This window comes from Camelus bactrianus, chromosome 1, assembly GCF_048773025.1.
Source record: "Camelus bactrianus isolate YW-2024 breed Bactrian camel chromosome 1, ASM4877302v1, whole genome shotgun sequence".
In the NCBI taxonomy this organism is placed as follows: Eukaryota; Metazoa; Chordata; class Mammalia; order Artiodactyla; family Camelidae; genus Camelus; species Camelus bactrianus.
In genome coordinates this window covers 74,871,708-74,886,823 of record NC_133539.1, presented here as the reverse complement: position 1 = coordinate 74,886,823, position 15,116 = coordinate 74,871,708, and the positions used below count along the sequence as shown (strand labels likewise).

The following is a 15,116-nucleotide window of genomic DNA, read 5'->3' as shown; positions in this document are numbered from 1 at the left end:
CGTTACTCTCCCTCGCCCCTCTCTTGCCAGTAGTAGCCATGGCGGCCATGAGTTTATTGCAGCGGGCTTCAGTCACTGCGATAGCGGCTCTGTCCGGTCGCCGTCTTGGCACTCAACTTGGATTTGGGGGCTTCCTCACCCGTGGCTTTCCGAAGACTGTCGGTGGGTGCTAGCTTTGGGAGAAAGCGCGCTCAGGGGATGCGGAAGGAGAGACGGAGGACTCTTCCCGGATGACCTTGGTGGAATCTGGAGGGAGCCGGGAGGAATTGAGGACTTGGGGCTTGCGAGACGGAGCATGGGCTTGTGAGGAGACTGAGGTTGTTTCTGAAGTAATCAAATCGGTCATATTTAAGTTAATAGTTAGAATTTGTGAAACGCTTTGTTACTCACCTCTCCTGTTGGTGCTAATTTTCAGATCAAGCTGAGGTTACAAAGGCAAGGAGCTGAGAAAGGTTTTAATTAAAATTTTATTTTAACGTCAGAAGGAAAAGGACTATAATATTAATGCATATGTGATGGTGAATCCAGCCTGGATTGAATTCGTTTTATATTAACGCAGTCATAAAATAATTATTTTTTAGTATCTTCTTAGAGAAGAAGGGACTCATGAGAAAGTTCCTCGGTCCTAGGAAGGTCAGTGCAGTAGTGGGGGGGGGGGTGTTATTTGAAGCCTCTTGGAGACTGTGAGTTGATTTCTAGGAGAATGAGTAATCATAACAGCAAAACATCAAATGCTTTGTATTCAGTGTATTTTATTCGTTATTGGATTCTGCAAAGTAAGTACACTGTTATTCCCATTTTACAGATGAGGAAACTGTGACTCAGTTGTTGCAAAAGTAATGCACTGCTGTAATAAGTTGAGTAATAGTAATGGTGGCTAACATTTATTGAGCACTTATGTGTGGGGCACCATTCTAAGATATTAAAGGTATTCATTTAACCCTCTTGATCAAGAATACACTGTAAGCTATTTGTCCTGTGCAATACAAGTAGGTACAGAGGAACTGAAATTTAAAGCTAAAAATATCTTCTCCAACTTAAAAGTATCTTTTTTTTGTTTACTGCTCTGCTCGTCTCCCAATTTAATTTGAATTATGTTGCTGGAAAACTGATGGAAAGGACCAGTGGTATTCAACACATTTCTAGCAGGAATTTGAACTTGTTGCAAAACTACATATACTAACATCCTTGATAAAATTCCTTTGTAAGCCATTTCTGACTACAAATATCCTCCTCTTCAAATACTCCTCCCCAACCCCATAGTATTTAATCATGCCTAGCTGGAAATAAACTGAGGTAAAATTTTACCCCTAGATCCTTTAGATCTAGATACTCCCCATTCTTGGAGTTCTGGAAGGATCGTTGCAGGTAATCTATACCCTTTCCACTGGATGCAGGAAAGGATCTGATAGCTATACTGAGTGTTACGGTGCTTCAGTGGTATACCTACTTTCAAAGGTATTTTGCAAGTGAAGCCTAATCTGTCACCGTGGAATGAAAGGTTGTAATCTGTTTTATATTAATGTTTATGTCTGCACCTATGAGGATGTGAGATCCAGCAGAGTAGATGGAGGTTTTGTTTCCTCTGGAGCTAGATTGCCTGGGTTCTAATCCTGGCTCCAGAAGTTAGTAGCTGTGTGAACTTGGGTCATCACATCTTGGAAACTAAACTAAAGGCACTTAATTACTCCGAACTTGCATTTTTTCATCTTTAAAAAGAGGATTTTTATTACAAGTGTGCTTATATTCTGTTGACTTGACAGGGAAATAAAAACTAATCTCTTTCCCTTTGACAAGGATAAACTATAGCCCTGAAATGTGTTTCTGCATAATTTTGCATCTTTCTAGAAATGTCATTTTGAAATGTACTTGTCTCTTACCATAAAAACTGTTTAAAAAAAAAAAGATGAAAATTTAACTTACCTCAAAGGTAGTGGTGAAGAGTGAGCAGGAAAAAGCTACAGCACCGAACATTGTCTTCTACAGGGCCCTGTGGCCACACTTTTCTTAAACATCTGGCACTGTTATGTTATCATCAGTCACCTCAGTGAAAACGTTTCTCAGAAAATAAGCAGATAAAAGTATTATACTTAATTAAACAATTTATTAACTGTCAGACATCAAGGGATTCTAGAAATGAGCTTAAGTCCTTCAGCTGCAGAGAACTTTAATGTTAAAGACTGATGTGCACATATTATGGCTTAAGAAACTGAGAAGAGTATTGAAATGATTTTATAAACAAAGTGGTGTGGGCTTAATTCAGACATGGATAGTGGGGCATGTTAATTGGATTCTGGGGATAGTTTTAACAGGTGCAATTGGCAGAAAAGTAAAGGATGTGTTTTCTGATATATCTGCATATGCAGCTCTTGGGATAGGTAGGTGTTGAGAGAGAAGGCTAAAAAAAGGGAAGTTAGGGCCAGTTTGGGGGAGGGACTCAATGCAAAGCCAAAATATCTTAACATTCTGTAGGCAGCCGAGAGTGTTTTAGCAGGAGAACAACATCAATAGTATGTTTTAGGAACATGCTTTTGAATATTGGGTGGTTTATCAGGGATGTTGATTACTTAAGCCAGTGAGGTGAAGAGAGCATGGAAAGGAATGAAGAGCTTGAATTTTAGAATCAAGAGGCCTTGACAACTGATGAAATCAGGCGTAGGATGATGACTGAGATTTTTAGCCTGAGTAATTGAGTTGATGGTGCCATTAACTCAAAATAGTCTGAGAATAAGGGAAAGAAAATGACCAGTTTTCAGTACTGTCTTGGAGACACAAAAAAGTCTTACATTGTCTTACTTGATCCTTAAAAATATCACAATTCTCCAAAACATAGCTTTCCAGAAGTTATTTGCATTTTTAAAAAAAAACTGGTTATTTAAACTTTAGTTCCCTGTAATTAATGAATAGCTAGTTGAGAATTCCAGGCTTTAGAGAGTGGTAGAAAATGCCTATTTTTGTGACAGGAGGGTCTGAGTTCCAGAAATCCTGGCAGTCACCTGACTGTAAGCATTGTTCACCCTAATATTTTTAGATTGTAAGCAAATGGCCATACTGCAACAGCAAATCATGAAGGCTCACAATATTTGTAAAAAGTTGAGTGCTATGAAATACTCTTTAGAACAATGAATGGTATGACAGTATCTATAAATTTAATGACATGAATAAGTGTTGCTTAACAATAGGGTTATTATACGGAAAGAAAGCAGTAAGTTCACATTACTAACTGCTTAATATTGCTAGAATGCAGCCAGATCAAGCTTTTGTCTGTAGTTTTTTTTGTTTGTTGGTTACAGTTTCCATATCTATTAATAGTGTCACTCATAATCAGTTGTCCCTAAAATCACACAGTTTGATCCTTAGTTCTTATCTCTGTGCATCTTTCTGATTGAAAGGGAAAGTTGGAAGTATATGTCCCTTCTGAGAAGATTTACTTTCAAGGACCTTAGAAAGATCCCCTACCAACATTTAATTTACTTAAGAAATGTAAGTGTAACAGTATTTATGGAGCTCCTACCATGTGGCAGACACTGAAGGGTTCTGGAGATACAGTGCTGAATAAGACAGTTCCTGACCTGATGGACTTTAACAAAATAATTTGGTTTAGGGCTTATTGTTCTGAAAGAGATAACCAAATGATATTAAGGAGAATAAGTGGGAAGCCAGCTTTGCATAAGGTACTCAGAGAAAACCTCTGTGAATAAGTATTCTTAGACCTGAAGGATGAGGTGAGGAGGTAGCCATTCAAAGAGCCTGAGGAAAAGCTTCCAGGTAAAGAGGGAAGTAAATGCCAAAAACCTGAAAGTATGAAAGAGTTCTTGGCAGTGGAAGGAAACCATTGAGATTGGTGAGTAGGAAAGGTGTGCCTTTTTATTCAGAGAGGCCATCTATTCATATTCTATGAGGGACAGGACCTTAGAAATCTATGCCAACCCCCAGTAGTATGCTAATCCTTGTTGCATCCCATTACTGATACTTGAATGTAACCTGGAGTGGGGAATTGGGGAGGCAGTCCAGTATTCTGTTCAACCACTGAAATTGTTAGAAGCTTCTTCCTTGTATTAAGCTGAAAATTACACATTAATCCTAGTTCTTCCTTTCAGGTCAACACAGAATAGTGTAAGCCTTTAGTCATTGGACAACCCTTCGGCTATTTAAGGCCAGTCATCTGATTTCTATCCTGACTCTTTGGGCCAGTCAGCTTCACTTCTTTCAGTTTCGGTAGGTTCAGTTTCCAGGTTGTTTGCCATCCTTGTTGCTTAACTTGGGGCATACTCCAGACTGTCCCTCTGAAACAGTGTCCTCTGGGAGGGACACACTTACGCAGGTCTAGGTAATGGATGGGAGTGGGGCTCCTCTTGTATTGACCTCGTATTTCTGGCACATCAGATTAAGATTGAATTACCTTTGGGGGTTCTTTTTGTTTGTTTTTTGGGGTAGTTTCTTGTTGTTGTTGTTGTTTGTTTGTTTGTTTTTAGTAACCACATCACACCAATGACTTTTCTTAAGTTTGTGAGCAGCTAAACTTCTGGAGGATTCAGGCAGGACCTTCCACTTTCTATACTTAATCCTTTTAGATTCAGTTTTTTATAAATGTGTAGGAAGACTTTTTTGGGGGATCTCATTTCATCATCAGGGTACCCACTCTTGTAACTGTAGTCTTGTATCTTCAGGAATGCCATCTCCACCTCATCCAGGCCATTCATAGAAATCTTGAGACAGCCCTTTGGCAGGTTACTGCATTAAGTGATCAGCACCTTTTGGGTATAATCAATCAACCAATTACCTATTACAAATTTCATCTAACTTACTACTTCTGTCGGCTTATAATGGGCCTTCCTGGTACCCCCCCAACTCCACTATCCTGTCTAAAGAGAAACTTCTGGGCATATTCTTTTCTGACACTGCATCCTTCTTCTTTCTTTTCTTGTCCTGATAGATTTATAATTATGTTACCTATTTGTTTCTCCCAGCAGGATCTATATTCCTCTTATACTGTAGGCCTAGCGTAAGACCTGTACATAGTAGGCACTAAATATTTATTGAATTAATGAGCAGTTTGTACTGTTATCCAGCCCATTTTTTCATCTAGTCCACAAAAATTTCCATAATATCTTACACATAATGTGCTGAAATACGTACTTACCTTGTCAAATTCTCTTGTTATTTTAAAAGTCTTAATGGTATTATTTATGCTTAGTAAATTCATGCCAACTTCCAATTCTCTTGTGAAGTAACCTCCTACATTCACTGCAGGCTGCTGCAGATGATACCAACATTAAAAAGACAGTTCCTGCCTTCAAGACAGTTATGTTTCAGTGGGAGCAGTGAAATCAAGTATACACATCAGTAAAATACATAGCAGTTCAAAAGCAGGAGAGCTCTCGTCTAGGTGGGACGCATGTTGGTTTCTTGGAGGATAAGATGTCATCTGGGCCTAAAGAATAGATTTTAGGAGAGGTGAGAGCATTTACATTTAAGCATCAACACAGGATACAAATCTTTCTGCCATCTGTTATGACTGAAATCCCTTTAATAGGAAATTAGTTTTTTATTCTGCAGTGACTCATGGGAAATTTCCTTGAATGAGGTTATGCAGCTGAAAGACAGTAACTCCCAGTTTCTCAGTAATGTTAGATGCTTTCCTGCTTTTAACAGAAAGCTCTTGGAGTGGACATAGTATCCTTTCAGAGTTCCAAGAAAGGGAATTCATGTAGATAGATGATCCAAGCACAAAAGTTTTGTCTCAGTTTATCTCCAGCAAGGCTTGATTAAATACCGTCTGGGAGAGGATTTGAGGAAGAGAAATTCACAGTAACAAATGGCTTAAAAAGGGATTTTATCAAGATATATTAGAGTGTTAACTTCTAAACATGTTCAAACTCCTGCTGGAGATATGTTGAATAAATATCTTTACATTTATTTTGCATCAAGTCCCTAATACATATTGCCTCATCATACGAAATGGTATAATTTAAGTTAATTTCTTTTGCAACATTATCAGATATTTTTTGCAGAGGTAAACAAAGATAAGTAGCCCACCAGGAGTATCTGATCTCCCTGCCTGCTACTGAAACCTATTATTTAGATGTTGCTTTAACATTAAATAAAAATGAAGAAAGCTATAGTTTAGAACAGTACATCAGAAATGTCTGTTTAGAGATACCTTATCTGCCCTGCCTTTAGTACTCAAAGAAGCTTGCATTTTTAATCTCAGGTATGTATATTTGGAGGCAGAGAAAGGATGCTTTATTTATCTTAATCCATATCCGTTATTTATGCATGTACATCTTCTTATAATCTGATTTTATCTCAAAATATAACAGTATAAACCTTGTGTATAACAGGGTAATTTAATATTTCCAGCTCCTGTGCGACACAGTGGAGACCATGGGAAAAGACTATTTATCATCAAGCCCTCTGGATTCTATGACTGGCGTTTTTTGAAATTAATGGTGAGTTAAAAGTTTTGTTGAACTAAACTCTTTACTTAGGAAGAGGAAATTTTTTTCCTATTTAGAAAACATCTTTCATTTTATGAAAGATTTTATTTTATAAATTCGTATTTCTTTTCTCAACAAATATTGAAATTGTGTAGTAAGGCCTGATTTGCTACCGAATTTATTTTTAATTTAGTGAGTCTTCTCCTTTTTCAAAAAAAGTATTAATGCATAATGGAGGTAAAAATCGAACCATTTCTTTCTTCTCAAGATTATGGGGTTTTGAAATGTAACCTGTTGTTCCCTGCCCCACCCCCACATCTATAAATTACAAAGCTAAAAACAGATTCATTTGAGGATAATTATTTATATTACTAAGATATTCTTTGAATTACTGAAGAACTCATTGAAGGACTTCTTTAAATAAGTAACTCCATTATCTTGGGATATGATTTTTATTTCTTTGTGTTTAGGAACATTGGTTTCAGAGAGTGAAGCAGGGTATTGACCGTATATTTGTATCTGAAGACTCTATACAGAAGAGACTTAGAAGGTGGAAGATTGTCTGGACTCCCTGTCACTGTTCCTAAAGCTGTGACCCACCATTTGCACACTGGCTGCCCTCTAGACCTTCTCCTGCCTGTCCGTGTGCTTAATGCCCTTCTTCAGCCCACTTTTCTTGTGATGACTAACTCAATCTCTGGAAACAGCCCTCATAGTCTTACTTTTATTCTTAATACAAAAATTTCTTTTGTTACATTGCTTTAACCAAAAAGAATGAAAAATCATGTAAATACACATTGCATTATACTTGTACAATTAGTCTTTACTTTTTCCTTTCATTTCTGATGCTAAATATAGGCATCTAAAAACTAAAGCAAAAGAAAAATACAGAAATAAATAATTTGGTACTGCACCTCCAATTTGGCAAGTTTATTTTACAAGAAATAGAAGGAAGTCACGAAATGAGGACAGTTTCAGAATGGGGAAGGAGAATTAGGAAATTGTTGTGTGAAAACTTTTTTTTTAAATCTTAACAGAGATTCTACATTTTGTTGACTGGGATTCCAGTAGCGATTGGCATAACTCTGGTGAATGTATTCATTGGTAAGTATCTCCCTCGCTGACTAAACTGGTACATTTTTAAAACCTGTGACATTAATATAAATAATAAGTTATGGATACTGTAAGGAAAAGTTCTTTAAATAATAAATAAACATAAGCATGGGAATTTATTTTAAAATAACCAAACCTTAATCTACAATAATATACAGTGGACTTTGCTTTTTTTTTTTTTTACTTTTTTTTTTTTCACTTTTTTTTTCCCCCTCTGAAAACCTTTGAGGTCACTGACTCTATAGGCCACGTAAAAGGCCTTTCTTCCTCCTCCTTCTCATTTCTTAAAACTAGCTTTGAGAAGTCTGAATAAGGAAAATAGAAAGAGATAGAGGTGGAAGAGAGGCTGAGGGATAGAGTAATTTTTTTTATCCATCCTGGAACATGTAAAATGATAATCTTCTAAAAAAGAATGGATTTGTGAATGACAATAAATATTAGATTTTCCTGGGAAATTCTGCTCAAAGTGCTTCCAATGTCTTGAATCCTAAAATATTCTGTCTAGGAGGTTTAGGGAAAACCAGAAGGAATAATATGTCTTTTATTATATCTTGTTACACTTATAAAAACAAAATGTGAACTCTTGTATAATGCCCATAGACAATGCCTTACACATAGAAGACATCTCAAAAATATCTAATGAATGAACTGATTTTCTACCAGATTGAAATTAATTTAAAATATTAGATATCTTCATCGGTACAAAATAAAAGTTTCTTTCAAACCACCAGAAGATGGTTTCTTACTTAAATAGTGAAGAATCAATATTATAAACTCCTGATACTAAAGTTGAACATCACTGTTTTCTCTTACTAGGTGAAGCTGAGTTAGCAGAAATTCCAGAAGGCTATACCCCAGAACACTGGGAATATTTCAAGGTTGGCATAGATCACTGAAAGTTATTTTCAGTTAGATGTCTTGTCAATGTACTGGTTAATGTCTTAATTTAGCAATTGTGATATAGTTTTATATTCAGTTTTTGATATCAAGTAAATGATACATTTTGTGCTCACTTTTTACAAGCAATTTGTTTTGGTAATTTTCTGCATTGTTTTATTATCTTAAGCTTTATGGTTTTTTTAAAGACTGGCTCTACACTGTGTTGTCAACCTAGCAGAGTAACAGTCCGAATTTCTCCTACCTTCAGTGGCCATAGGAAAGATTGTACTGAGACTAATGCTCCCGCATTTATTGAGCACTTACCGTGCAGCGGGCACTATGATAAATGTTTTGCAAATATTATCTCATTCCATGTAAAAGGTACTATTATTATTCCCACTTTAGAGATAAGGAAGAGGAGGCCTGAAAGAGGTGGAGTGACCTGTCTAAGGGACAGGGCCAGTATTTGAACCCAGGCAGTCTTGACTCTAGAGTCTGCACTATTAATTAGTCACTTGACCACACTGTCACTGCTGCTAAAACCCAAAATTAATTCTGTTACTTGTACTAAATGTTGTAGTGAGATTACCTTGATTACAGTATATCTTATCGTGTTTTATTACCTGAGTGAATTATATCTTAGAAGACAAATACTTCATTATTAAATCTTAAGGTAAGCCATACAAGTGGTTTGTTTCTCTTTGCTGACTGGTGGTGGAAAGAGCTCCAAGTTTGGATCAGCAAACCCTGGGATGGCTCCTAAACCTTCCGCTTAAGATATTCAGAGCATAGTGTAATAGGAAAGAGCTTTGGAGTTAGACAGACCTGGCCTGAGTCCAGATGCTGCGACTTAGTATTTGTATAACCTGGTGGAATTTGCTTACCCATAAATGGGGACAAAGGTAGTACCTACCTAATGGATTAAAACTATTTAAAATATATATAAAGGGCTTGGTACATAGTAACTGTTGATTTACCTGAGATGGTCATTTTAGGAGAACAGTAAACTGGAAAAGCAAAGTACTTTTCAGAAACTAATTTTAAACAAATTTTCTTCTTGTAGCATCCTATATCAAGATGGATTGCTCGAACTTTCTTTGATAGTCCTGAAAAGAATTATGAAAAAACAATGGCTATCCTTCAGATTGAAGCTGAAAAGGCTGAATTACGGTAAAAAACAAAAACAAAAACAAGAAAGGTGGGGGGTTGCGGGAAAGGAAATCCTTTCCTACAGTTGCAAACCACAAGAAGTTTAATAGAGCTGTTTCAACACTGTAGGATGCTCTGTGTAAAAGGCTGAAGATGGGGAGAGAATTAGCCTGTTTGAAGTGGAGACTAGAAGACTATTAGGAGATAATATCTGTCAAATTAAAAGGAATTCTTTTAAAAAATATCCTGACTCTAAAGTGCAAGGCAGCCCTCTCCTTCCCCCTCCCCCTACAGCTTCCTTTCCTCCTATACCCAGTTTCATCCTTAGAGATACCACTATTTAATGATTTCCTATATATGTTCCTAAAAAAATTTTGTGCATTAAAAATATATTTTATGGCAGGAAAGGGTATTGCTCAAGTGGTAGAGTGTATGCTTAGCAATACACAAGATCCTGGGTTCGATCCCCAATACCTCCTCGAAATAAACAAGTAAACTAATCCCCCCACCAAAAAATAAATATATATATTTTTTATGTATCATTTACAAAATATATTGATACAAGTGGAATCCTGTTATCAACACTGTTCTGCACCTTGTCTTTATTTCGTCTAAATATGTAGTTATCCCTCAGTATCTGAAGAGGATTGGTTCCAGGACCTCCAGCAGATACCAAAATCCAAGGATGCTCAAGTCCCTTATGTAAAATGGCATAGCACAGTCAGCCCTCCATATGTGCATGTTCTGTATCCGAGGATGGGGAGGGCCAGCTGTATCTTGGTGATCTTTCTGTAATAGCATATACTCCATTGTTTTTTCATGGCAGCACTGGATGGATGTGCTTTAATTTTTTTAGCCAGTAGGGGGCCTGTTGTTGGTACTTAGGCTCTTTCCAAGTTTTTTGATATTATACATAGTGCTTTGGTAAATATCTTCATACATATATTTTTGCATATTTATTCAATGTAGCTGGAATATAAATTCCTAGCAATGGCTCTGATAAACCAAATGTTATGTTTGAAATTTTAAGTAGCTATTTGACAAACTCTTAAAGAATTGTTCCAGTTGTCTTTTCTGTCATCAGTACATGATAATTCTGTTTCTCCATACCTTCCTAATAATAGAATTTATTAAACCTAAACATTTGTGCTGAAAAGGTAGTTGAAAAATGTTATCTCATCATTTCAATTTTTTTTTTTTAGTTTTGAATTTTTTGATAAAGTTTGAGTATTTTTTCATATCTATTGGCTCTTTGTATTCCTTTTCCATAAATTGCCCATTTTTCTACTAATTTGTACATTAATTAAAATAGCTTCTTTTATTTTTGTTGCAGATATGGTTTCCTGGCTTGTCATTTGTTATTGACAGTGTAGAATTTTTTGCAACATAGTGTTTTTATGTTCCAGATAACAAAACTGTAGTAGTAGCTAATACGTTTTTGAACACCTACTGTGTATCAGTGCTTCATTACTTTACATGTATTTACTTATTGTCAGGTTTGTCATTCTTTCTCCTTAGCTTCTGGAATTTTGTGTCATGCATAGGTCTCTGATGGTTACAAAATGAGTAAATACTACAAGTCCAAAATTATTTTTTTAGGTGCTTGGGTGGTTCAGTGGTAGAATTCTCACCTGCCAAAATTATTTTTTTACTGTCCACTCATGTTTCCTTTTGCTACTTTAAAATATAATCTCATCTGAGATTTATTTTGATGTTTGGAGTGAGGTTTATGTTCAATCAGATGCACCTGTTAAGTTCAGTGGGTTTTGAAAAAAAAATATAGCTGTGTAACCACCATGGTTGAAGTCATTTCAGTTACCTCATCTCCTTCCTGTCCCTTTCAATCAGTCCCATACCCTGCTCTTGGCTCCAGGCTACCATTGATCTGCTTTCTGTTCATTTTAACTTTGTAGTTTACAAAAATTGCTATGATATTGAAAAATATTTAAATGATTAATGAACACATGGTTGGCTTATTTTCTAGTGTGTAATTGCATGTATGTGCGGTTACCATATAGAACTGTCAGTAAGTATTTAAGAGCATGGAACAACATTATGCCTTATACTAATAACTTTGGACATTTTTTAACTTCAGACATATACTTTTGAGTTCCAAATAAAACACCAGATCCCAGAACTCCTTAGACATATAGAGATCCTAAACAATTTCAAAACAAAACAAAGTAAAACAAAAACAGGACTGTGACTTTTACCCCAAAGGAGAGATGCCAGTGTGGGCATGGAATGGGGAGTACCTACAGTTTAAAAAAAAATACATGTTTAAGTATTTGGAAAACTGAAGCTTAAAAGAAAGGTATAAAATAGAAAGGGACTATCTCTCCTAATTGATTCCCCCAGAGATAACTATTATTTTTGTCCTCCAGAATTTCTAATACTCTGTGCATGTGCACGTGTGAATGTGTGTGTGTATAGTTTCACAAATAATTACTTTCTGTTTTTTACTGAAACAGGAAGATGCTACACATACTCATTTTATACCTTGCTTTTTAACCTAACAGTATATCTGTCATCTCCTTCCATATTGCCATATGTAATTTTTCTTCATTCTTTTTATCAGGTACATAGGTTATCCGTTATATAGGTGAACCATAATTTATTTAACCAGTTCCCTTTGATGAATATTTTAATTACTTGCATTTTGAATATTACATTCTAAAGAATAGAAAAGAAAAAAGATGATATTTAATCCTAAAAAAAGCTAAATATATTCTCTTATATTCCCTATTACAAAGGTATATAATCTCTCATAGATAGGGTTAGTGAGCTGGTTAAGGTTAATGAATTATTTAACTGTGATAGGTTTCCAGTCATATGAAAAAGTTGCTGTGTAGTCTATAAGAATGGAAAGGGAAAGGCTTGATGGAGAGGAAGGACTGCTTCAGAAACGTGTGGTAGCTTGCAAAGACTTGGCTTTAGGGGAAGGAAAGTATCTTTCTAGAAAGAGATTATTCAGTTCGTGAAGAAGATTGAGGACAAGTAAGTAGATCTTAGAGGTGGAGAATGTTTTTCTCAATCCTGGTTTTTCTTTTTTCTTTTCTTTACAAGTTGTCTCTCTGATGTTGAACAGGCTCAGTGTGATGCTGGTGGCTGGTGAATAAGATACCATTCCTTTTCTCAAGAGGTTTTCTGTCCTGTTGATGATAGGCTGCCAGTATAGACAGGGAGTGTGAGCTTCTCCAGGAAGGCTTGCTCATTTTTTAAGTCCTAGCACTTGGCACAGCATAGGGGCATAATAGCAGGCGTTCTGTAAATGACTCTCATAACATCTAAAAGACAGGAAAACAGGAAATGCATTACCACAATTCAAGTGAAAGTGACCTGTCGTCAAAGAAAAGGGACAGGAGGAGGAATTGATTATCAACTCAACTGCTACTTGGGTGACTAGAAACAATATGTGTTGGTTAACTATACAAGCAAGATAATAAAAGCCAAATAAATCCCAAATTTTGCTTATAGGGATTTGTCAGATATATGTATACACATGGATCTGTGGAGGGACATTATACTTTACATAAAAGCAAAAGACTCTCTAGTGGTTGTTCTTTATGGAGATACTTCATTAAATTTGTAATTGGAAATGCTATAATCACAGTATCACTATTCTGTCTGTTACAGGTTAAAGGAGTTGGAAGTACGAAGATTAATGCGTGCAAGAGGTGATGGGCCCTGGTATCAATATCCAACTGTTGATAAGGCACTTATTGATCATTCTCCAAAAGCAACTCCTGACAACTAATCTTTTATTTCTTTAAATACAAAGTATATTCTATTTAGGGAGAAATAAATTACTGAATATATTCTGTTTTTTTCCGTGTGGTAAATGAAAGATCCTCTTCATTGCTCTATTTCTCAACATTGGTTCAGGTTAACACTTCTTTGTGTGTGATTTCAGGTTTTTTTCCCAGCTTTATTGAGCTATAATTGACAAAAGTATAAGATATTTAAAGTGTACATCATGGTGACTTGATATATGTATACATTGTGAAAGGCAGATTAAGGCTTTTGATTTGGAGGGTTTGGCTTCCTCTTTTAAGAAGGTTTAAAATGTAATTTTAAAACACTTGGAGAAATAGGAATTTGTGAATTCCTAAAAGTGTGACTTTAAAAGATGAATGTTTTATTTGCCTGATAAATGGAAGTTAGAGAAGTCTAATTATGTTAAGCATCAGGAAATAGAACAGTTTATATACATGTGAGTATTGTAAACATCTGGATTATTCAGGGGCAACTCAATTTTAAATTACAGAAATATTGAACCAACTATACAAGACATAAACACCTTGATAAACAATTTTTTAGTGAACAGATCTCAAAGTTTAATATTTTCAAGTTTTTTAGCCATATATCGTTCTGCTTAAATGCACACGCACACGCACACACACACACACATGCATTTTTCTTTGATGCACTGTCTAAGATTACTTAGAAGCCTTTTTTGTGAACACTAGAGAAGTTCCACAAGGTAAAATGACTACTGCCAAGGCTAGGAAATGTAACGGCTAAAATATTGGCTATTATTTATTAAGCATTTACTGTCTGCTGAGCGCTGTGCTGAATAACTGCATTTTTCACCTTATTTTCAAAATGACCTTTGAGGTACTATTACTTTCTGCATTTTATAGATACCTGAGAAATTGAGGCTCAGAGATTTTAAACATACTCAGTATTTACAAAAATAAGCATTTACACTCCAACTTCCAAAATGACATGTTAGCTTCAAAAAAAAATCATTATTTTCAGTGAATACCTTTTGAATGTCCTTGTGTCCTAAGAGTCCCAAGTGCCCTTTGAATCCAGCCAGTGTCCTTTGAGGTGGCTGCATTTTCTTACTTCCCCAGAAGAGGGCTGCCTCACCTAGTTACTTACAGATTTTGTTCTGAGGATCCCTGTGCATTCTAATTACCACCTCATAATTCTGCCAAAGGATTTGAGGGAAAGGCATGCTGTCCCTGAGCCCCTGCTTACCCAAATCATTCAGTTTTGTAAGAGAGGTAAGGAGAATGGAAGTGGATAGGTCTTGTCATTGGTAATTGTAAATGTGTTACATCTATGTACATTTATGTTCAGTTTTTTTAGACTTGACATTTATTTCTCGACACCAGTATACTTTATTTTCTCCTTTCTACTATTATATAGGAAAACTTACCATAGAAAATATGGAAAATGGTACAAGAAATACTGATAATTCCACTACCCGTACCTGAGAAATTTCCTTTTTTAAAATTTTTTTTTTAGCATAGCTGGGCTCATATATATATAATGGAGAGATTTTTTTTTTAAGTTTGAAAGTGTTTCTAGAAGAGAAATGTTAATTTAAAAACATATATACTGATTTTTATGCAAACTTTTTTTTCCCAATTCAAATATTTAAACTAATTTTATATTGGTCACTAAGATACGTACTGGGATAAGGTGGTCATCACGGTAGACATGTTTCCTACAAGGAGTTTACTCTTTAGTACAGATGATAGATGTTAAATCAGAAATTATATGCATTGAGTTTGATAGGTGGAT

General features: G+C 35.7%; 1 protein-coding gene across 1 annotated transcript; it reads left to right on the top strand.

Moving 5' to 3' along the window:
• Window positions 1-3: 3 nt before the first annotated feature.
• On the top strand, window positions 4-13,399 carry NDUFB5 (NADH:ubiquinone oxidoreductase subunit B5). Its single transcript, XM_010947815.2, has 6 exons — window positions 4-162; window positions 6,364-6,452; window positions 7,478-7,544; window positions 8,370-8,431; window positions 9,496-9,602; window positions 13,218-13,399. The coding sequence occupies exons 1-6, from the start codon at window positions 39-41 to the stop codon at window positions 13,336-13,338; spliced, it is 570 nt and encodes a 189-aa protein (XP_010946117.1). The 5' UTR covers window positions 4-38; the 3' UTR covers window positions 13,339-13,399.
• Window positions 13,400-15,116: the final 1,717 nt, after the last annotated feature.

What these genes read in the sequence shown, in the direction of transcription:
- NDUFB5 (XM_010947815.2), top strand. Translation starts at nt 39, where the DNA reads ATGGCGGCCATGAGTTTATTGCAGCGGGCTTCAGTCACTGCGATAGCG. An exon ending in AACACTGGGAATATTTCAAG is followed by an intron (nt 8,432 to 9,495) that starts GTTGGCATAGAT and finishes TTCTTCTTGTAG; the next exon opens with CATCCTATATCAAGATGGAT. An exon ending in GCTGAAAAGGCTGAATTACG is followed by an intron (nt 9,603 to 13,217) that starts GTAAAAAACAAA and finishes TGTCTGTTACAG; the next exon opens with GTTAAAGGAGTTGGAAGTAC.